General features: G+C 35.6%; 2 protein-coding genes across 2 annotated transcripts in view; both read left to right on the top strand.

Moving 5' to 3' along the window:
- The window catches only part of LOC144977304 (sodium- and chloride-dependent glycine transporter 1-like), a 39,326-nt gene that overhangs the window by 7,265 nt on the left and 9,434 nt on the right, over positions 1 to 22,627 (top strand). Inside the window, exons 4-11 of the mRNA XM_078922367.1 lie at positions 1,908 to 2,123; positions 3,579 to 3,633; positions 4,471 to 4,603; positions 8,208 to 8,342; positions 10,678 to 10,781; positions 12,413 to 12,537; positions 13,065 to 13,177; positions 15,729 to 15,863. Coding sequence (XP_078778493.1) covers positions 1,908 to 2,123; positions 3,579 to 3,633; positions 4,471 to 4,603; positions 8,208 to 8,342; positions 10,678 to 10,781; positions 12,413 to 12,537; positions 13,065 to 13,177; positions 15,729 to 15,863 — 1,016 coding nt within the window. The remainder of the gene's footprint in view (positions 1 to 1,907; positions 2,124 to 3,578; positions 3,634 to 4,470; positions 4,604 to 8,207; positions 8,343 to 10,677; positions 10,782 to 12,412; positions 12,538 to 13,064; positions 13,178 to 15,728; positions 15,864 to 22,627) is intronic.
- Positions 15,894 to 21,911, top strand: LOC144977305 (uncharacterized). The gene is made up of 3 exons (XM_078922368.1): positions 15,894 to 16,675; positions 17,519 to 17,699; positions 18,273 to 21,911. The coding sequence occupies exons 2-3, from the start codon at positions 17,586 to 17,588 to the stop codon at positions 18,720 to 18,722; spliced, it is 564 nt and encodes a 187-aa protein (XP_078778494.1). The 5' UTR covers positions 15,894 to 16,675; positions 17,519 to 17,585; the 3' UTR covers positions 18,723 to 21,911.

Raw genomic sequence — 22,627 nt, 5'->3', positions numbered from 1 at the left:
TTTGATACATTGAATTCCATTTGATTTATTGTTTCCCATTCATGGTAGAACGTCAGTTAGTGTTTTGCAGTTGCTGTTGTTCTTATCTGATTATATAATGCTGTGTCGTCAGTGAAGAGACACACTTTTGACCTTATACCTTGTAGAAGATCATTTATGTACACTAAAAATAGGGTGGGCCCAAGGACTGAGCACTGAGGTACACCTGATGTCACCATCCCGATAGTGGAAGTCTTGCCGCCGACAAGAACTTGTCGAGTGCAATTGTCCAGAAATGCTGATATCTATTGTAAGGTTTTGTTCCTGATGCCAACATCATACAATTTCGGGATTCGTCGGTGGTGAGGACCCTGTCGAAGGCCTTGGCAAAGTCCAGTAGCACTAGATCAATTTGACCTCCTTTGTCAATAGCAGCTGACAGATCATGTGTTAATGATATAAGTTGTGTTTGACATGATCGGTGTTTTCTAAATCTGTGCTGTTCGTCACAAAAAATATTGTTAGTTTCGAGCTATTCAGTTCTCGAGGATCTCATTATATGCTCTAACAGTTTGCTGCAGATGCAAGTTAATGAAATGAGACGGTAGTTTTGAACGATTTATTCGGCTATGTGGTCTTGTGGTATGAGACTCGCTTTCGGATCGGAAGGTCCTGGGTTCAAGCCTCACTTGGCGCAGAGTTGAGTCCTTGGAAAAGGCTCTTTACTCACATTCTCTCATCGTACTCAAGTGTATGAGTACTTTGGTGTTAACAGCATTGTCTCTGTCTGAAAAAATTGTAATACCGCCTAACAGGCGTCATGTTCCGTCCTCAGTGTTAAATGTTGCTGTTGTAAAGCGCTTTGAGTAGGTTTAGTGGATATTGCGCTGTATAAAAGCTCAACCGTTTTATGTTTTAAAAAGGACCTAGTCACATGTCCCAATTCGGTCACAGTTCATTCCAATTCTGACAGCCAGTTGTGCCAATTCAGAAACCCCTTTGACAAATGAGATTAATGCAACTTTTCTTACTTGGGCTAAGATGGATGTCAGACGAGCTTACCTTCACAATTAGGTTGGATTGATTTGATAATAATCAAATATAAAGCCAGTTTCTTTATTAATTTAAGCATTAAAAAGAACATAAAGGGAGAAATGATTACACAAAAATTATTGATTAGACAATTTCAAGAATTTCTGAAGTAATTATAACTATTTTTTTGGTAAAAGTTTGTGATATGGGGGAATTAACTAGAAAAAACTATAAGAATTAGAATTGAAAATAAATAAATAACGACATATTAAAGCAAATTGAAAAAGTCATGTTTGAATTGCACCACCTCTGTGTCTGAATTGGAACAACCAGGTGTCAGAAACAGAACAATGGAGTGTCTGAATTACAAGCAGTGGTGATTTGGTTGCAAACGTTTTCAATATTTATTTTAATAAATAAATCGAGAAAAGAAACATATTCTCAGATTTAGGCTCCAAATGATGTTTGACCGCTCAAATTTAAAAATGAGAAAATCCTTATCAATTGTGCAAATTTATATTGCAAATGTTGCTGCTTTATATTGCAATGTCAACTAAGATGCCTTGATTCGTGAAAATGCTATGGCAGAAACTCGCATCTAAACTTCTGAGTGAGACAAGAGTGTTAAGAAACAATTTATTCAATTAGATAAAATAGAAAGGGACTGAAATTGGCTTAAATTTTATCATGTAGTTATTTCTGGCTGTGTTTAATCAGAACCCAGCTCTATGTCATAATTCTTATTAAATTTAGGCATTAAAATAGACTGTGGATGTGGTAGATTGTCCGAATTGGAACACCCTGCCCTATATAATGTTATCTTTGGAGAGGGATTGTACCATTTTTTGGTGGAAGCCTTTGACTCTAAATGGCATTATCTTCTTTGTTTTCCTCAGGTCTGGGATATACAATGGTATTAGTATCAGCAGAGATTGGGATCTACTACAATGTTGTCATTGCTGTTTCAATTTATTTCATGTTTGCCTCTATGCAATCTACCCTGCCTTGGTCAACATGCAACAATGATTGGAATTCATGCTACTGTAGACCTGATGAATTGATCAGAGATGGAACAGACTTTATTATAGATTATCAAGACAAGCGGAATTGTAGTGAGTATGTTTTGACACTTTCTTTACTTTAGCTAATCACTTCTTCTCTTTATTTGCATTGCAGCTCTTTTGTTGTTGAATTCCCTCGGGAACCATTCAGCTGTATATAATCCTTCCCTTTCTCTAGTTCTGATAAATGCACTTTTTGATGCATTGAGTAACACAATTCTGGAAAGTGTAATGCAAAATTTTGGGGTGATTGGGCTAAGGGGAATTATAGTAGCTTTGTCCTTTTGTATTTGACACCCATGTACCATGCTCCCAGAATAGTAAAACAAAGTGGGATGCCAGAAACTGAGGGGTTGTAGAGAGCATATTTGTTGAGTATGATCTGGTTTGTTGTTTCTAAATTGAGCTGTTGTGAAGCTTTGTGAGTTATTTCACTGTCTTGCGTTATTTCACATACAGGTATGGAAAGTCCTGCATGCTTTCATTCTTTCTATTTCAACCCCTACCAATACTAGATTCACAAAGAAGTTAATTTTGCATAGTTAAGTCATCCCCAAGATTGCCATTCGATTGTTCTCTAATGAGATGCCCATATGCCTACTAAGGAGATTCCCATAGGTGTACCAAGGAGACGTCCATTGACATATTTGATGGAATTTCACCTTAGTCTCAGATTAAGTTGTGACTTCTCTAAGATTTATCTAAGTGGAAAACCCCACTTCGATAAAGACTGCCCACTTCAGTAATGATTATTGTTAAATCATAAGTATATTTATGAGATGTTGCTTTATGTCCACACACCATTATCAATAAAGCTACATTTGTCAAATGCTTTTAATGTATATAGATGTGACCATATCCAAAAAGCAGGAGCAGCAGAATCAAACGATTACACAGGTGTTCCACGCATGTTATCAACCCATTCCACAATTGTGACTACAAGATACCAAAAAAGTGTTTTGAACATTGAAATCATCGAAGATATATCATCTTGGTTTTTTTAGGCTTATAAATACTATGTTATTTCCTCTTAACAAAACACATAAACAAGGCTCCCATTCTTTACTATAAATTCTATTTTTAGCATCTAAATCACCCTGACATTGCTCTCTGGACAATGTATCTCAAGTCAACCTGAATAATGGACAAAAATATGGACAAGTTTTAGAAATTGTGAACATCTTTCTTGCAAGCTCATTATGATGAGTATTTGTTTTGATGACACTGCCTGTACATATATACAAAGTCTATCTTCTCAAGCACAAAACCAATGTTTCATGTTCCCTGATTCGTCAGCTATTGAAAATATTTTGAATAAGATCATGCTCTTAGTTACAGCACAAAGAAAGTTAAACAACTTCTGTAAGAGAAAATTGGCACTCAAATAACAGATTTTGATTAGGTTTTCACCAATTTTGACGATTTTAATGTGGTAAAAAAAATTCTCATGACCCTCCCCAAGTTTCTTGTCAACTGCATTCATGAAATGTTTTTTGATATTTACAGCGGGCATTAATATTACAGAGGAATCACGCAAGTCCCCAAGTGAGGAGTATTACTAGTAAGCACAACAAATACTACTTCATCCTTCTTCAGTACGACACATGTTGTCATTAATGCACCTACAGAACTGACACATTTACAGATTTTTTTGGAAACCAAATTTGCCAAATTCAGATATTTTCCTTCAAATTCGGATTCTTTAACCAAGCTTTATGGGAAAGGGTAATAAAAATACATGTGCAAAGTCATTAAATGTGATGGACCAAATTCAAAGAAATGTTGACCTTTGGGCATCATGTCTCATCCTACATGTTAAGTATTGCTGTTGGCTAGGGACTCCTTGTGCACTTTTAGTCAGTTTTGCATGTATAAATGCTAGAGTTAATAAATTAGGATTCAACTATCGTGACAGACAGAATCAGCGAATAGCAATGTTTTTGCTCTTGTGTAATCCACAGTCAAATGCTCTCAAATGTGTTGAGATAAAAATAAATGGTTATTAGTGACTTACTCACTGGTAATAAAACTTGAAATCATTATAAGTTTAGAAGCTCTCCTAAAACGTCAGACAGAAAATGATAACCATCTGAATTACATATGTTGACAAAAAAAAAAACATTTTTTTTTTTTAGTATGCATAAGTTTCTCTGAAAAAATGTGACGGACAATAAGAAGCCTCTGAAATGTGTGATGACAAAAGCCTTGAACTTTTTTTTATTTCAATAAATATTTTCCATTAACATGGATTGTTTTGTTTTTTAATTGGTGATAATGAAATGAATTATTTGGTCAACCATTAGAATGGATATGACACATGCAAAACAGTACTGGTATGGTGTTAAAGGGTAAGAAACGATGTAATATTTTGGAATGAGATAAAATCTTATATTCACAGTAACAAGCTGTTGGAGATGACATCAGGCATTGAAGATTCTGGGGGATTGAAATGGGATCTGACTCTTTGTAACCTGTTGATCTGGTTGATACTTTTTTTTTCAGTTTTCCATGGCGTTAAAACATTGGGAAAGGTATGTATGTTAAATTCTTTAAACATTTTCAAACGTACAGGAATTATTTTTAATACTGTGCAACTGTATACAGTAGGGAAATTAAAAAGATTTTGGAATTTAAAAGCAGTTGTATCCCCATTGTTCAAAACTTTATGTGATATAAATCTGGAATAATAATAATAATAATAATGCTGAAAACTTATATAGCGCTATAACTAAGAGACACCAGACTCTAAGCGCTTAAATTACAAATTACTTTGGCTGAAACATACTCATTCACACACACAAGCATACACACCACACACACACACACAACACACAACAGAAACCAGACAGACCTATCTTGCTTCTCATACCATCTACTAAAGATGAAACAGATATGTTTTAAGCGAACGTTTAAAAATAGACAAAGATTCTTTTTCATGAATGCTCTGTGGTAAGGCATTCCAAACAGAGGGTCCGAAATGAGAAAAGGATCTCATCCCAGCATTTTTCCGTATTTGAGGGACAACTAGTTTGGTGGAATCACTGGTCGAATATAAGGGGCGGGGTTTTGAATATCATTCAATTAGTTCCAAAATGTAGGAAGGGGCAGTACCTTCAAGACAACGATACACTAAAACACAAGCTTTGAATTTAATCCTTTTCTCAACAGGCAGCCAATGCAGGTCATGAAGCAGAGGTCTGGCAGAATCGCACCTACGCTTCATGAATACTAGTCTGGCAGCGCTGTTTTGGACAATCTGAAGACGTCTCAGATTATATTGTGAAACGCCAAACAATAGAGCATTGCAATAATCCAACCAGGTGTTTGGTCACATCCTCAGATATGAACCGTCTAATGGAAGCAATCTTTTTTAGTTGGAAAAAGAGAGATCTAACCAAATTATTAACCTGATGCTCCATCGACAGTCCAGAGTCTAAGAATGTGCCAAGGTTTTTCACTTTGTCAACAATTTGAATGGAGGCATCCCCCAAGCTTCAAATCTGTTTCACTTTTTAACTTCCTGTTCCCAACATACAGCACCTCTGTCTTATCATTCAGTTTCAGTCTGTTCTCGTTCAGCCATTTCTTAACACTTTGGATACAATTCTTGCTTTCGGCTGATACTTCTTGTAAATTTCTCGTATTGGAAAAGCAGTACAATTGCGTATCATCAGCGTATTGGTGGTAAGACAGACCAAAACTTCTAATGATTTTAGACAGAGGTCCAATGTACAGAACAAAAAGAACGGGTCCAAGTACTGAACCCTGAGGAACCCCACAATCAAGAATTATTTCCTCAGATCTATATTCATCCACCGTAATAATGTTTACGATTAAACAAATATGTCCTAAACCAATCAAGCGCTTCACCAGATACGCCATAAGTAATTTCAAGACGTTTGATGAGAAGATTGTGATCAATAGTATCAAAAGCAGACGATAGGTCAAGCAAATTCAGCAAAGAACATGAACCATTGTCTATAACAAAGAGGAGATCATTAACAACCCTAACAAGTGCACTTTCCGTTGAATGATGTTGCCTATAAGCCGACTGAAATTTTTCTTCAAGACAATTATTTTTAAGATGAGACAGTAATTGTTTCAAAACAAGCTTTTCTAAGATTTTAGAGAGAAAAGGAAGATTAGAGACAAGGCGATAGTTTTTTAAGTTCTCTTTATCTAGATCAGGTTTTTTCAAAAGGGGTTTGACATGAGCAACTTTGTGAATGTCTGGTACAGCACCTGACTGCAACGAATTATTAACAATACATGTAAATGGTGTTAAAATGACATCAATTCATCAATGCACTTTTTTAGAATGGCAGTATTTATGGGGTCTAAATCGCAACTTTTAGTTGCAGGCGACATAATGCAGTCACGTAAGTCAGCTTCAGTGATCTTTGAAAAATCTGTTAACGAATCACAATGAAACTTGTCAAATGAATAATGAACTATTCATTCAGAACCGCTGTGATCCCCTGAAGCACTATTGATGTTTTCCCCCGCCAATTTCTTTTTTTAATAATCCTCAACAATTGAGTCAATGAACATGTCATCCTGACTTTATCTCTTTCATTATCACTTGTTTCTTTGTTGACAATTTTTTTTGTTGACAGAAAAAAAATGGCTTTCTTTCTCTCATACGCTTTCACTTCCAAATTTCTATGACAAATTACAATTTAAGTGATTGAAAAATATTTGACATAAATAACTGTTCTATATCGCTTTCAATGATGTTGTGTATGAAAAGTGAAAATAATCTATTCTACTCTAATGTATAAAATAGAATGGGGAGTAAAAAAAAATAATTTTTAAAAAATTGAGCTTTTATATAGTGCAATATCCACTAAACATGCTCCAAGCACTTTACAAGGAGTCCCTGGCCAACAGCAACACTTAAAATGTAGGACGAGACATGACACCTGTTAGGCGATATTATAATTTCAACGCTGTTAATGGCCAGGAACCCATTTTACACTTGAGCATGGTGAGAGAATATGAGTAAAGAGCCTTTTCCAAGGACTCAATGATGCGCAGAGCGAGGTTTGAACCCAGGAGCTTCTGATCCGGAAGCGAGTGTCATACCTCAAGACCACTTAGCTGCACGGTAGTAATAGATGGAGCAGGAGAGAATCACTTTGGCTAAACTTCAGTAGGGGGGGGGGGGGGGGGGGCGATGTGCAATTTGGTTAAAGAAGGGAGAGGGGGGGGGGGGGGTTGCAGTTTGACCAAACCATAGAAGGGGGTGGGGATGCGCATTTTGGGCATTTACTATTTTAGGTGAGGCTAATACTCTTGGTGACAATTCTGATGGCGACTTATATATATTGCTATTTTATTTAGACACATTTGGGGAAGGGGGGGGGGGAGTCCTTTTTTGTTTTGTATTCCATTTTGGTGTATTTTTCCTGGCACATTTTGTGAGCTGAAATTTAATAGAAGGAGGGTGGTGGAGGGGGAAGTGCGAATTAAATACAGAGTTGTGCATAAATTGTGAATAAGAAAAAATGGACACAATAGAGTAATATAACACTTTGTTTTCAAAAATTATTTCCAGTAAAAACTATTTATTTGCATGAGTTTTCTTCTCTATTTGGGTGGGGACACAGTGATAAAGCAAACAGGGCTATAACATTGACTATAATTTTTTTAAAAGAAGCTGGCTATTAATGTGGTGCCCTTTGTTGTATAGGATTTATGATTTTTTATTGTCAGGAAATATTTATTAAAAGAATGATAAAGAGAAAAATGTTGTTCTTTTGTCAGATAAATATGACTTGGGTCTCTGATTCAAGTAGACTTTTACAGCTACTTTCACTTTTATTCCAGAACCACTTGATGCAAAATGTTTTTTTGTTTTTTAATTTGAGCTTTTATAACATGCCATATCCATTTAATGAGCCCAAAATACATTACGAAAGGGTCCCAGGCCAATAGGCATGATGCCTCTACAACTTTTTTTTATGACAGAGTTGATGCTGTTATTGGCCATGTACTTATTATACACCTGAGTATGATAAGAAAAGTGTTTTCCGAGGAGTAGCTTGAACCGGAATATACAGTTCAGAAGCCGTGTGTCATACTGCTAACCAAAAAGCCACACATGTCAATTTTGTGTCATTATATCCTATTCAGGTGGTCTATTTTACTGCATTTCTCCCATATATCCTGATGACGGCTTTGTTGTTGAAAGGTGTAACTCTTCCAGGGGCTTCAAAAGGTGTTCAATACTACATGAGTTTTCAACTTGACAAAATTATGAATGCTGAGGTATTGTTGGTGCATTACTGTTGGTGCATGCTGTTTTCAAAAGCTTTATTTGCTTATTTTTACCCTTTTACGTTTGCATCTCTACTGTGCAAAACCCTATATAATGGAAATATCTAATTTTACAAGAGAGTGAAAAAAAACAAAAAGACTGTTCACCACTGTTAATCATAAATAGGCAAAAACGACGATTTTAAGACTTCAATTTTTAAATTTAGTTTAAGGAACTCATTTATAAGACCCACTTGTGATAAAGATTAAATGTCTCAATTTTATCCAATTTTGATCGTATGGTCGCTGCACCATGGTATGTTTAACATTTAAAATCAGCTCTTTAGTGGGATACTGTCTAGCTGCACGGTCCTCAGATTATAAATGTGTGATATTAAAGGAAAAATATAGAATAAGGAAAATGATTTGAATTTGAGGGTGGGGTTTTAGTGAGAAATAATTACAGTGCAACCTCTGGATAACGACACTCCTTGATAGCAACATTGACCTATGGTCTTGATTTTTTTGCTATATATCACTAGTAATGAAAATCCTAAAATAGCGACAAACATTTTGGTAGTAAAACCCCTGTATTGCAAACATAATCACCGGATGACACCAATGCTTGAAACAGAAAATCTAGCCTTTCTGGCCAACTTCATTTCATCTTCTTAGCCAATAAAAACTCTCTTTTCCGCCCAATGAGATGTCCTACTGAAAAACGAATTTTAGTTTTTCAAATTGACATTGTGTTTGAGTATTTTGATGCGTATTTGGTGAATGTTACAAAAATGAATTTGTGGCACTGACATATGGCCATAATATCTGTGAGCAGACAAAAATGTCTGTGGACAAGCTTTGAGTGGCTGATTTTTAAATGAGCAATTTTTTTTGTTTTGTTTGTTTGTTGCTTTAGGTCTCTTCCAACACAATTGAGGTTATATGAGAGACCGCTGAAACAAAAAAACAAGCAATCTAACAAAAATAGTACAAATGTAAATCAAAATCATAACCTAAAGATATCATAAGCTAAATTATAAATAACCAAGAACAAACAGGCAGAAGATTTACAGAAAAAAAAATATCCCCTGTCAAAAATACAATCACAAACCAAAGAAGCAGGATAGGCTAGTAAAGAGAAGAAGAAACGACATCACTATCGGATCGTACACCCATGCGAACATCATAGGTATATGATTCAAGGGTGATGCTCCCATCCAACCACCCGCTAAATGAGCAATAGTTAGCTCAACAGATTAAACAGCGATATGGCATTGTCTTTAAAATATAGATCTGAAAAAATGTGTATGAAACAGTGCCAGACACATTTTTTCAAATCTTTATCTTGCACCAGTGCCTCCTCTTTAATTTATCGTTTTCATATTGTCTTTAAAGTAGCCTGTGACAAGTCTGCTGAGCACTGTTTATGATCAAAACAATGATAATGCACATCGGAGAGTGAAAGTGTAACTGGTAAACCCTTTGTCAACAGGAAAAATACGCATTCTAACATGGTTCGGAAGTGTCTATCACAGTAGGCACTGGTCTGCACATTACCTCCGTTTTATTCACGGATCTCACAAAGCCCCTTTTTCCACCATCTTGAAAACTGCAGAATAATGACAGGGAACCGACACTCTTGGATAACAACATCATTTTCCAATACTGGGCGCTGTCATTATCCAGGGGTTGCACTGTAGTTGTTGAGGAAAATGACACTAAATGTACTTTGGTAATTTTGTACAGGAAAATATATTTTAAAGATGAGAAACAGATATATCAGTGTTATGAGCATCACTGTCATCATTGTGATTATGATAATCATCTTTCCTCCTTCATCATAATCTTCCTCATGCTCCTCCTCCTTCTCATCATCATCATCTTCACTATTTACACCCTTAATCATATCAATTTTTTTTACGGTCTAAAATTGGTTAAAAGAGCAAATAGCATGCTGTTTAAGAGATGAAAAGGTTATAAATGATATAGCAAAGTAACAGAGAAATTTTACTGATTAAATACTTCAGAAATTATAAATTTTGACTCAACGTCCAGGCAGTTTTTTGTTGTTTTTTTTTTTTTTTTTTTTTAAATTAAAAATCTTTAAAACTTGGCTTTGGAAATTGGGGAAAAATAAATTTTGGCCTTTAGTTTATATTTTGACCTATTTTCTAGCTCTGCTAAATAAAAAATCCAATATGGCTATCGTTACTATAGATTCTGTTGTGCAATTAACATTTTAGATTCATATTTTTAGTACTTCAGATGTTGGCATAGTTTTAATATAGAGATGAGTTTTGAGATGTCCTACAATTGTTTTGTCAATCAAAATACCACTGTACTACAGGTGTGGAAAGCCGCAGGATCCCAAATCTTATTCTCTCTGAGTTGTTGTATGGGGAGTCTGATGGCAATGTCCAGTTACAACCATTTTCATGCCAACAGTATCAGGTATGCACCTATAATATTGGTGTAATCACAAACATAACCAACATTCTGTCAGTTTTGGGCAAGAGCACTTTTAAGTTATGAGTGATTTTGAAATGTTTCTTTTTTATGATATTATTAGGATATATTTGTTATTTTCTTTTATTTTACTCCTCATAAAAAATAAATAAAATTTTCTTTATTCATCCTCAAGGGGAAATTTGTCTTTAGGATCTATTCCAAGGGAAGACTGGAATAACCCAGGCATCAGCCGTAGTGCAGCGCCGCAAAGTGAGCTAGGGCTAGGTGACTTGCTCAAGGTCACACAGCGCAGCAGCTGGTGATCGAACTTGCTACCTTTTGGGTACGAAGCAAAGACCGTACCACTGAGCCAAGCTGCCCCTAATCTGATCTTAAGATCAAATGTCAATTTCTATTGTATATCTAAATTTTAAACATTTTATTGTAATTAATCATTCAAATGTCTTTAGTTAGAATAAGTTATTTATGGGGGGGGGGGGGGGGGGTTGTTTTTTTTATTTGCAATTAATCAACCGAATGTCTTTAGCTAGAATAAGTTATTAATGTAAGTGAGGAATATTGGTATATGTGCATGTATGTTCGTGTATGAGTATAAATGTATCTGCGTTTGGGGTTGTGTGCATGTGTGTGTTTGTTTCTTTATATATGAATGTTTGAACAACAATTAATATTGTAAAGCGTTGCTGAGCACTTATGTGAGAGTTGAGCACTATATAAGCAACTTATTATCATTATTACTATTATTATTATTATTATTATTGTTATTGAGACATGCCATTTTGAATAGCTCACATTATCCCTGTTGTAATTAGATATAAGTATAAGGCACACTATTTTCAAATGATGTTCTGGGAAGTTTTGTATATGTATCACTCCCCTTCCGTACACAATCAGTTTGATTGAACCACTCAACCAAGGTTGAATGAAACTGCTAGGTACATTATTCAATGGTGCTAAAATGTTTTGTCTTCATTATTGAATTTTTTTTATATTGCAAAAACTATGGTAGCATCAATGATTTGAAATAATTTACAAAACTGGATTTTGAACTTTAGAAAATGCCCTTTTCATCTTTTTCATGATGTGTCAACACCTTATATGCCTTCTGATGACTTTGGAAATAAATATGCATTGATTACCCTGTATAAGTAGTTAGATAATTCAATGATGCTGAGTTTTTAATAGAACAGCATCAAAGAGAAAAAAAAAGATTAAGATAATGTTCAGCTGAATACACTGAACATGGGTCAATCTTGATAATTGATCAAACAGATATTGAAAGAATGACGCAATTTTTTTATCAGACAGTTGGATAAGATTGTCTTTATCAGTGTCATATATTGCTGAAATTGAATGGAAATTACCGATTATTTCAAAAATAAATTGAAAGCCTTTGAAAACAAAAACAAGAGAAAAAAATAAAAAAGAAACATTGTAAAGCAACCAGTAATGGGTCCAAGCTGGTTTGGATTTGCAAGGGGCAATGTTCTTTTATGGTATTCATTATTTTCGATTTTTGTTGTTTAATCCAATAAAGATTTCGGCTGCATCTTTCAAGATTTGGAACAGTTGGGTTATACTGTATATTTCTTTAACTTTTCCTCTCCTTACAGGGACAGTTTTGTGATACCATTAATCAACTGTGGCACGAGCTTCTACGTTGGATTTGCCATCTTTATCATTTTAGGATACATGGGGGAAGTCACAGGAAGAGATATTGCAAATGTATCAACATCTGGTAATTGTTAACATCTGTAATTGTTATTCACTTTTTCTGTTCAGTACTCATGAAACAAACCAAAATTAAAAAAAAAGAAATAGTTATTTTGAGTCATAAGGTTCATGGATATTGAGTTTATCCTGGTCAAACGGACTACAGCATTACAAAGCACTTTTGCCAGGTCTAGAAAACCCAGCCACCTAAGCACTGCTAAGTGGGTATGGAGAGGCAGAAAAAATCTCATGCGTACCTAGGATAGATATCTGTACATTTGTATGTGAGGTGAAAGCTCTCCTTACTGAGCTATTGGAGCCCCAACTCTTAAACACAATTTTAATCCGAGATGTTGCAAAACCTAAAATAGACCGTAGAATGTATCCTTATTTTCAGATAAGAGAATTTTGAATGAAGTGATTTTGACATCTATGTACATGACTTTCTATAATGTCACTGCTGAATTCCTTGATTTAATAACTTTTCTTTCTGTTGGTATTTATTTCTGGAATCACTATGCACTTTATGTTCTCAGTACTTTTTTGTTTCAGGCCCAGGTCTAGTATTTGTGACCTACCCAGTCGCCTTAGCCCAAATGCCTCTTCCTCAAATGTGGTCCTTTTTCTTCTTCCTTATGATGGTTCTCCTTGGTTTAGGAAGCCAGGTATGACAGATTGTTGGTGATCTTTCATCAGTTTGTTTTATCAACTAGCTGTTGCATTCGCAGTCTTAATTGACAGAACAAACCCAGAGGAACTTTTCCCTTGATGTCACCGCAACAACAGATGGATTCATAAAAGCATTTTAAAAATTGGAACCTTAACTGTTCTTATCATTAGAAACATTTTGAATATGGAGTTCCCTTTCCCTTGATGGGGATCCTGACCTCCAATAATGGGCAGGGAGGTACATGCTGTGTCTTCTATCCCCCCATACCCGTTTTCCAATTGTTTCCTGTCATTGTCTTGGAATGAGATTACTTAGTTTTGTCCTGATCCTTGCCAGAGTTCCTTGGCTGGGAGGGAAACAGTCGAATGTATAGTTCTAGTTTTGGAAGATGATTTTTTTTCCTTGTAAATCACCTCTCTGTTATGCATTGTATTATGTTTAGTTTGCATATTATATTATATGATTGGTAAACATTTGAGTGTATTCTTCTTAGTTGGGACCTGTGCTTGTGTCTGGATGAGACTTTTAGGTGATCTCAAACTAAGTACTTTGATAGTGTGCTCTTGGAATCTACATCTATTCCCTATTTGAACCAGTTCCCCTTTGTCTTACCTTTTCTATTGTGCTTTAATTGTAATTCTAGAACTTTTTACTATCACATTTTCTTCCTTTTTACTGGCGCTGATATGACCTTAATGTGTTGCAAGCGCCGTAAAACCTTTAAAAATAATAAAATAAATAATAGTTCCCTTTCCTTTATCCAAATACACAATCACAATCAAGTATTCTTGATACACATCTATAACACCCGTCCAACTCACTCAATGCACAGACAATTTAACATAAACACACAATAATAATAATACACTACCATACATATATATACACACAACAAAAGTGTAGAATTCTCAGTGGTGAAAGGTGAGGGAGAGGGTTGGTATATGTGAGTAAAATACTAATTACACCTATGTGTGGCAGGTACTGGTTGTAATGCGCTTGTGTGTGTGTGCGTGAGAGAGATAGAGGGGGGGGGGGGGGGGGGGGAAAAGGCTAACGAGATGGTTAATTGAGTGAATGGTCCACTTTAATTTTCTTTTTTTTAAACTTTGGGTTTAAAATACGCCACAATGAGAGATCGCATTAAAACGGTCAAAGGCTCAGTCCCAAACATCTTGTTGAGTCTGACTTCAACTGTCCTGAATGGAGGTGGTGGATCACATTTATATGAAATGGAATTGTAATTGGCTGCATTATCTAAAGTTTTACATCCAAACTTATGTCTCAAATATATTAGTCACAAACTTTTTGATTTTGTATGTCAAATCTGCACTGATCAACCTATTATGCTGTAACCCTCTTGAATATGACCATTTAACAAATGTACACATTATGTGATCCTTTGTCTCAAAGTGATATTACACAGGGATGAAGTAGGTGCTGGAAATTGAATTCATTTTCAAGAATATGAAACTTGAGCTTGATATCTATTCATTATGGTGGAGATTAGTGTGATGTTTTTAATTTAATTATTAGACAGACTCTGAAGATCAATCACAGACAGCCATTTCTGGTGACAGGTTGTTTATTTCTGGAGTTAAAGGGACATCACTCTACAATCAACAATACATATTCATACCTTGTCATTCAAAGGACATAACTCAATAATAGTTAATACATACATACATACATAACACAGTTGTTTCCCTTGATATATTACGTTAATGTTACTTTATTACAATTAGATACAGTACAACTGCCTGGCATGGCAGTTTTTTGCATCACTTTTGGCCGCAAGAAATCGCAAAATATCCCTGATTTGCATTGCGGCCACAAAATCTGCAATTTTTTGCAAATTTTCGAGATTTTGCAAAGAAAAAAAAAATTATAATAATAATTTTAAAAGGCAACAAAAAAAAGAATATTTTATTCTTTTAATTTTGATAGCTCGTGTAGAATGTGAAAGATAATTAATCAAGAGTAGTTTCTATTTTACTATCTCATTTTCATCCTTTTTACTAGTGCTGATATGACCTTGCATTTGTTGCGAGCACTGTGGAATCCTTAAAAACAGACAATACGTTTCTCTTTCATGAACTACTTAAGGGTTTTTAGGAAAACTAATTGCAATTTTTTGCAAATTTTGCCGTTTTTAGCTTGCAAGTTTTTTGATTATTTTTGTGTGCAAAAACCCGCCATGTCAGAGTTGCTTAAATTACAAATAAAACAAGTTTCATTTTGATTCTAAATTCACTTTTCAGGGTCCAATTCATTCTGACGTAATAAAAAAAGTTACTGTGGATATCACAAAAACAAAACAAGCTCTGCATTGGATGTGAACAGTTATCATAATTTGACAAATCTTACATCATTTGAATGTGGATGAAGCTGCAGCATTTTGAACATCAATCCCTCAGCTCCTCTGGGATCAGTCATGTCTTTCATAAATTACATCTTGCAACAATCATTGAAAAGAATCGAGTGAATTAATAAAAATTATGTATTTAATGCACTGAAATGGTATACTCTATTTTTCTATCTTCCACCAGTTTCCATGCGTAGAAACTGTTGTCACAGCCTTTCAAGATGAATTTCCCATGCTGAGAAAGGCCAGATACAATATGATGTTTAGATTTTCCATTTGTTTCGGAGGATTTCTTCTCGGTTTGCCACAAACTACTCGGGTGAGTATAAATCACTAAAATAACAATGATCACATACCTACATGGCATTAGTATATTTAAATGAAAAAAATTGAGTTTATAATTCTCCTATCCAGCATTAAATATATCTTGTTATACATATCAGTAGGTATTCCAAACCCATGCCTAGTGTGAGTGGAAAATGGCTGCCGTAACGCAGAATCGGATATCGAGTGCCATTTTCCCTTTCTACTTTCCCCCTTATTTTTAAAATGAAACAAAAAATTATGTGCACCAATGAAATAGTTTTGTTTTCTTTTTCAATTGTGACATTAAATGTCAACAAAAACGGGTTCTGTTAAATAGTACTCATGTGCTTTAAAAGTACTATCAACCCGGCTTGGACCGTGAAGACGATCTCTTATTTTTAAACTTCGCCTTATTTAAAAAAGGATAACTTGGCGGTGAATTAACAGATTTTCTCGTGGTTTTCGACAATCTGGACAACGGAGATTTCCTGTCATGCGAGTTCAACAGCATTTTTTCTTTGAGTGGTAGAAGGCGGTTTAAATCTCAAGTAAAGACCAAAATGTAAAAAATATCAGGTCATTTCAAATTTAAAGGTCTTTGCTGTTTCATCAAACGATCGGGGATGCATTTTTACGTCTAAATACATCAACTTTGTATGGAGTTTTAATTCCACGAGTGAGGCAGAGCTACTTTTATGAAGACACTATCCGCAGTTTTCCACTCATTTTGAACGAGGTTGGATAATGGCCGACTGAGAGCAATCGTCGATTCGACGGCGAATGACGGGTTGCGATGGACAGAGATGTCTCAACAAAACGAAACCAGTAAGTAGCTAATGATACATTTAAATATTATTATCATGTTTTAAAAACATTTCTTCCACTGTTTTTGTCTGAAAGTGTGGTGTTTGTGTGTCCGTTTTTCGGTGACGGTAAAGCGAAGTGAGCTAAGTCTAAGTCTCAATCAAGTAGACTGTGGTTTTCACGGTCATCTAATTAATTTGGAAGCATAATGACATCCATTTCACCTATTTTTAACAAATATGTATATTTCAGAGTGTAGGTATAAGAAATTTTGATCGTGATTTTAAGCTGTTAATCGAATAATGCAATTACTAGTTGGGGGGGGGGGGGGGGGGCTGAGATGGCGATTTTTAGCAACGAAATGTCGATGGCACTCACTAAAAATGACAGGCGCTGATTGGTTGATTCATTGGTTATAAGGTCAAAGGTCTTCCTTGACGGCAACGTAAACATTGGCATTATGAGAAGTTGATTTCTAATTTTCTGAATGCTTCGGAGGATTTAAGCAAGGTTTGTTTAGTACAAGTGCAAATATCTTTTAGTCTTATCTACCGTTCTCTCAATGACTCAATAATTAGTTTTGCACTTTCATATAATATCTGGGACGAGAGTGCAATTGCAGTGCCGTTTTCTTTCTACTCGAGCAGCAGGTATCAAGTTTGGATCTTTAAACTTTCACAAATTAGCATAGACCTATTGCTGCTGTGTAATGTATGTAGCAGATGCTTTCAGCATATTTTTTATTGTGGTGAAGTGAAGCACTGGAGAAATGCTCATACTATTATGACTGCTCATATATTGTACATTGTTTCATTTCCCTTTGGCATTTGTTTATAATTCCCTACTCTTTTTTTCTTCCAACAGTTTCAATTTCAACACCCTTCCCATCTTCTTTGAGGGATGATCCCTTCAAAAGGCTTGCATTTTCCTTATGACTGGCAAAGGTCGTCGACCAAGCCTTCCCGGCCCTGTGCCTCCATTGACAAACAAACTGCTGTGTCAGCTGCACCTGCTAAAGGATGAAGGCAATGCCACTTGGAACGATGTAAGTTCTTTTGCTTTTTAATATTTTGAAAGACATAGAGTATCAGTGCAGTACTCACGCTCCTGGGAGCAGGAGCAAATGTGCTTTAATCAGAGCATATATATATGAATTTGGAGATATGTTGTACAGTACAACCCAGATATCTCGACGCCGGTCAATGTGCTTGAATCAGAGCATATGTGAATTTGGAGAGTTGTTTTGTATTTTAAAAATGTAATTCCGTAACCCGACTCTAGAATGCTTTATCATGTACCGTGATTATATTTAGTGTGCTCAAATCCTGCTAGAACACGCAATTTTTAGTTAAGACTATGAGATGTAGCCCGTGGAGAGTAGTACTATAATCATTGTATATATCTTCGTTAATGTCTTCCTCTCGTTAATGTCTTCCTCTTTTCTGTTTTTGTCATTAACTAGGTACATGATCTTCGTTAACGTCTTCCTCTTTTCTGCTTTTGTCATTAACTAGGTACATGATCTTCGTTAAAGTCTTCCTCTTTTCTGTTTTTGTCATTAACTAGGTACATGATCTTCGTTAACGTCTTCCTCTTTACTGTTTTTGTCATTAACTAGGTACATGATTGGTTTGCTAGAGTTCACTCTGGACAATCCGTAACCGTGTCGCAGTTGCAGCACAGATGCCAGAGTGCCTGGAAAACTGCTGGAGCTCTCGTGCAGGGTGAAAGATATATGGACTTCATCGGTGCCCCCATAGACTTTAATGAAATTCCTTCTGTTTTAATGGATGTTAGAGAGCGAGAGAAACACCTTAAAGTTGTGAATGCTGTAATCAGTCAGGGTGGTGTTTGCACGACAAAGGAGGAAGTTGATGAATTGATCAGTAGAGACAGAGGGGGTAATAGGGTTGAGAGTCTTAAAGCGCAGATTAGATATAGAAAGTTAGTGCTCCAGGAGAAAGAACTAAGTTTGACAGGTAATTTGGATAAATTGTATCAGTCCCTTATTTCTTGTTTGGGATCGGGAGAATTTGAACCACCTAGAAAGCGTCTTAGGGTCAGTTAAAGTTATCGCCAATGTGCGTATGTTTGATTTAATTAATTTTTTTTTTTCAGTCTTCTACTACTATTTAGCACCATTGGTTTCAGTTGAATTATGCATGTTTTAGGACCTTTTTCTTGTGACTTGTTTTAAATGAAGTTGACATGCCTACTAATGTTTTTCATATCACAATTATGTAGTCCATCAACTATTTTTCATACAGCAGTTCATTCATTATTGCAAATTTTGACCATTATTTGGTGACACATATACTTGCACTGCTTTAAAGTATATCATATTGCATGATTAGTTGTATTGTTTTAGTATAAAGAGATAGCTGAGAGAATACTGAAAATTTTGATATGCGGTTTGTGTATGTAGTCCGGAGGGTTGAAAAGTTATGTTGATTCGAAATACGCCGAAAACGCGAAAATTTCGCTTTTCGTCCGAAATGTTGATTTTTACGTTTTTTGTCAGTTTTGGATGTCTGTAACTTTTTAATTTGACCTATGTCTTGTATGAAAAAAATTAGAGTGTATCTGTGTGCATGGTGGAGTGCACAGATCAACTTTAGGCCGTGTATGATATTCGTATTTTGAGTTGTGTAGCCACCAAAATGGCCCAAATGGCAAAATTTGTCGAAAATGTCGTAAAATTTGACATTTTTCTCATTTTTAGGATCATGTATTTTATCATTGTGTTACGAATGGTTTTATTCTTTTTGCTTTTTTATTTGCCTGGGTTCCACAGATGTTAAAACCCTCCTATTATCATTTGTTGGAGGGTTTCATTCTCATTTACTTGCTTTAGAAGATGACTCAATGTTCATGTTCGATTAATCGTACAAATTTTTCTAAGTCCAATAAACTTTGAAAGCCCGTAACTTTTTTGTTTTTTGAGATAATTACATCTGGTTTTTTGTGTTCTTCATGGGTTTTGAAGCTGTGTCCAAATAGACAAGCGTCAGGCGTGCATTTTAAATTTGAATTTTTGGTTTGGAATACCTAATATCAGCTAGTTTTGCATGCTTTCGTCATCAAGATATATTCATGACAAAACAAGTTGTCAATCTTGGAAGTGGAAAACTCATTCTGCTAAACAAATCAAATAAAAAGAGAGGCCTTTTAGAAAAATTGCGACCGATCGTTTTATTATCCACGCTAAGAAAAGTTTAAGCACAATCATGCTCAGCAGAATTAGAGAAAAGGTAGAGAAATATCTTTCACCATCACAAAGCGGGTTTAAAAAAGATAGAAGCACTGCAGAACAGAGAAATATAAGGAAGAATTTACCATACTTGGAATTGATATGAGTTCAGCTTTCGACACCATATGTAGAACCAAGTTGTTATCAATCCTTGACTCATTTTTGGACAAAGATCACGTGAAGCTCATAAGTTACCTATTATCAAATACTACATTACAATTTGGATCCGGCAGAGAATTAACAATATCAACCTCAATTGGATCCCCTCAAGGAGACAGCTTGAGTCCAATTCTATTCACGATATATACCTCGAATCCGCCATGAAAGATCTAAGACCAAAATTACCACCAATAAATATCACTCGTGAATTGATATACGCAGATGATACAGACCTAATCTTTGAATCAGAACGTCAAGCAAAAATTTACACGCCAATAATATCAACTACCCTAGGAGCATGGAACCTAAAAGTGAATCAATCCAAAACAATGTACCAAAATCAATAGAAATTTAAATGAATGGAAAAGTATATGTAAACTAGGCAATTTGATCAACAAAAATGAAGACATCAGAAAATGAAAGCAGCTGGCCACAAATGCATTCAACCAACTCCAAAATTTATGGAATAGAAATAACATAATCAGTGAGAATAAATGAATACAGATTTGCGAGGCACTGATTATTCCGATATTGACATAAAATTCTGGAACCTGGGGCCTCACAAAAAGAACTTGAAAGTCTCGATTCATACTGCCACAAACAATTACGTCGCGTAATCGGAATCTATTGGTCAGAGACAATTACAAATACTGATCTCTATGAAAAAACCAGAGTCCAATGCCAGAGTACAAAAATAAGATAATAGCAATGGAGGCTATTTGGTCACATCTTACATCCCAGCCCAAACTGCAATGACAGAATATTTCCTTCATGGCAACAAATATGTAGGGAGACCACCAACATCAATAGTAACTACCCTGAACCAGGATCTCTCTACATATCAGACATTTCTGGATTCAGATGAGGCCGAATTAATCCCTGAATAACTAAGAAATAGTGCAGTGCCCTCCTTACTAAAGTCACAACAAGATCTTGACAGCCTCAAAACTATCTTCCAGGACCGTGACCAATGGAAACAATTAACAACATGGATGGAGAGAGCTGCGATACTCATCGACTATGACTGAATCACACAATTCTCAGCAAGTATCATTCGGACTGCGAGGCTTACTACTATTACTACTATCCAGCATTACAGTGTCTCAACTTATAACAAAGTGAAATGAAGTTGAGCATTCTTGCCTATACACAACACAAATACCACTCCACTCAATTAGTACTTCATCTATTGGCAGTGATGGGTGTTTTGAAAGTGTTTATTTGAAAGGGGACTAACAGGTACTTTATATTATATGAATCTGTCCGTTTCTCAAGCCGTACTCTGCCCAAACTGCAATGACAGAATATTTCCTTCATGGCACCAAGTATGTAGGGAGACCACCAACATCAATAGTATCTACCTGAACCAGGATCTCTCTACATATCAGAAATTTCTGGATTCAGATGAGACCGAATTAATGCCTGAAGAACCAAGAAATATTGCAGTGCCCTCCGTACTAAAGTCACAACAAGATCTCGACAGCCTCAAAACTCTTCCCAGGACCGTGACCAATGGAAACAATTAACAATATGGATAGAGAGAGCAGATATACTCATCGACTATGACTGAATCACACAATTCTCAGCAAGCGTCAATGGGACTGCAAGGCATACTACTACTACTCTGGTTTGAGGAAATGTCTGAAGACATTTATTTTCTCAAAATATTTATTGTTATTATTTGCTCTGGTTTTATATTTCTGTTGCATATTTTTGTGCCTGTTTATACACATCCTGTATCTGCAAACTTAATGAAAAAATTATTTGATGAAAATGAAATTTGTATTTTTTATTTGAATATAAGATAAATACCATTGGTACTTGAATAAAACTAAGTTATGCGTCTCATACGGGAGTTTTATTCGTTAGTTAACACACTGTGTCATCAAACATGCAATTGTGTAGTGCATCGTTAATTTAAGCAAAAATGCTGGAAATTCAGATTTTGAGCATACTTCATTCCAGTATGATGCAGGGATTGAAAGGAATGGCTTTCTGTCAAGGGGGTTAAAAGGTAAATGAGCTGTTGTTCATCAAGGTGTTGAATCGCTGATTTGAACTTGTGGACCTAAGTTAGGTATTGCTGTGAATGCAAGACAGTGTCCCTACATCACAATGGCAAAACTAATGTCCAACCAATAAATGTTGTTGTATTTTTGGTTCCCAAAGTGGGCAGGGAAGTCACTTACTGTGTCTTCTATACCCTTATTATATGTTTTCCAACTTGCTTTTTGTCATTGTCTTGGGATTACGTTTTGTTCTTTCCCTTGTCAGTCCTTGGCTGAGAGGAAAACAGTCGAATGTTTATAATTTTGGGAGATTATATTTTTTTCCCCTGTAAATCATCTCTGTTATGCTTTGTTATATTTGTTCTTGTGAATGTAAATTGTAAGCATTTGAGTGTGTTCCTCTTAGTGGAATCCTGTGCTTGTGGCTGGATGAGACTTTATAGGTAATCTCAAACTATGCACAATGAATGCTCTTGAAATCTGCCGTGAAAACTGTTGACTATTATGGTCACCGTTGTGTGTATCGGGGTCAAATGAGTGAGTGTCCTGTGCATG

This window comes from Berghia stephanieae, chromosome 7 (genome assembly GCF_034508935.2).
Source record: "Berghia stephanieae isolate SIO BIC M18660-M18661 chromosome 7, UCSD_Bste_1.3, whole genome shotgun sequence".
Lineage (NCBI taxonomy): Eukaryota > Metazoa > Mollusca > Gastropoda > Nudibranchia > Aeolidiidae > Berghia > Berghia stephanieae.
The sequence above is the reverse complement of the archived record's forward strand: the minus strand, read 5'-3'. Positions and strand labels throughout refer to the sequence as shown.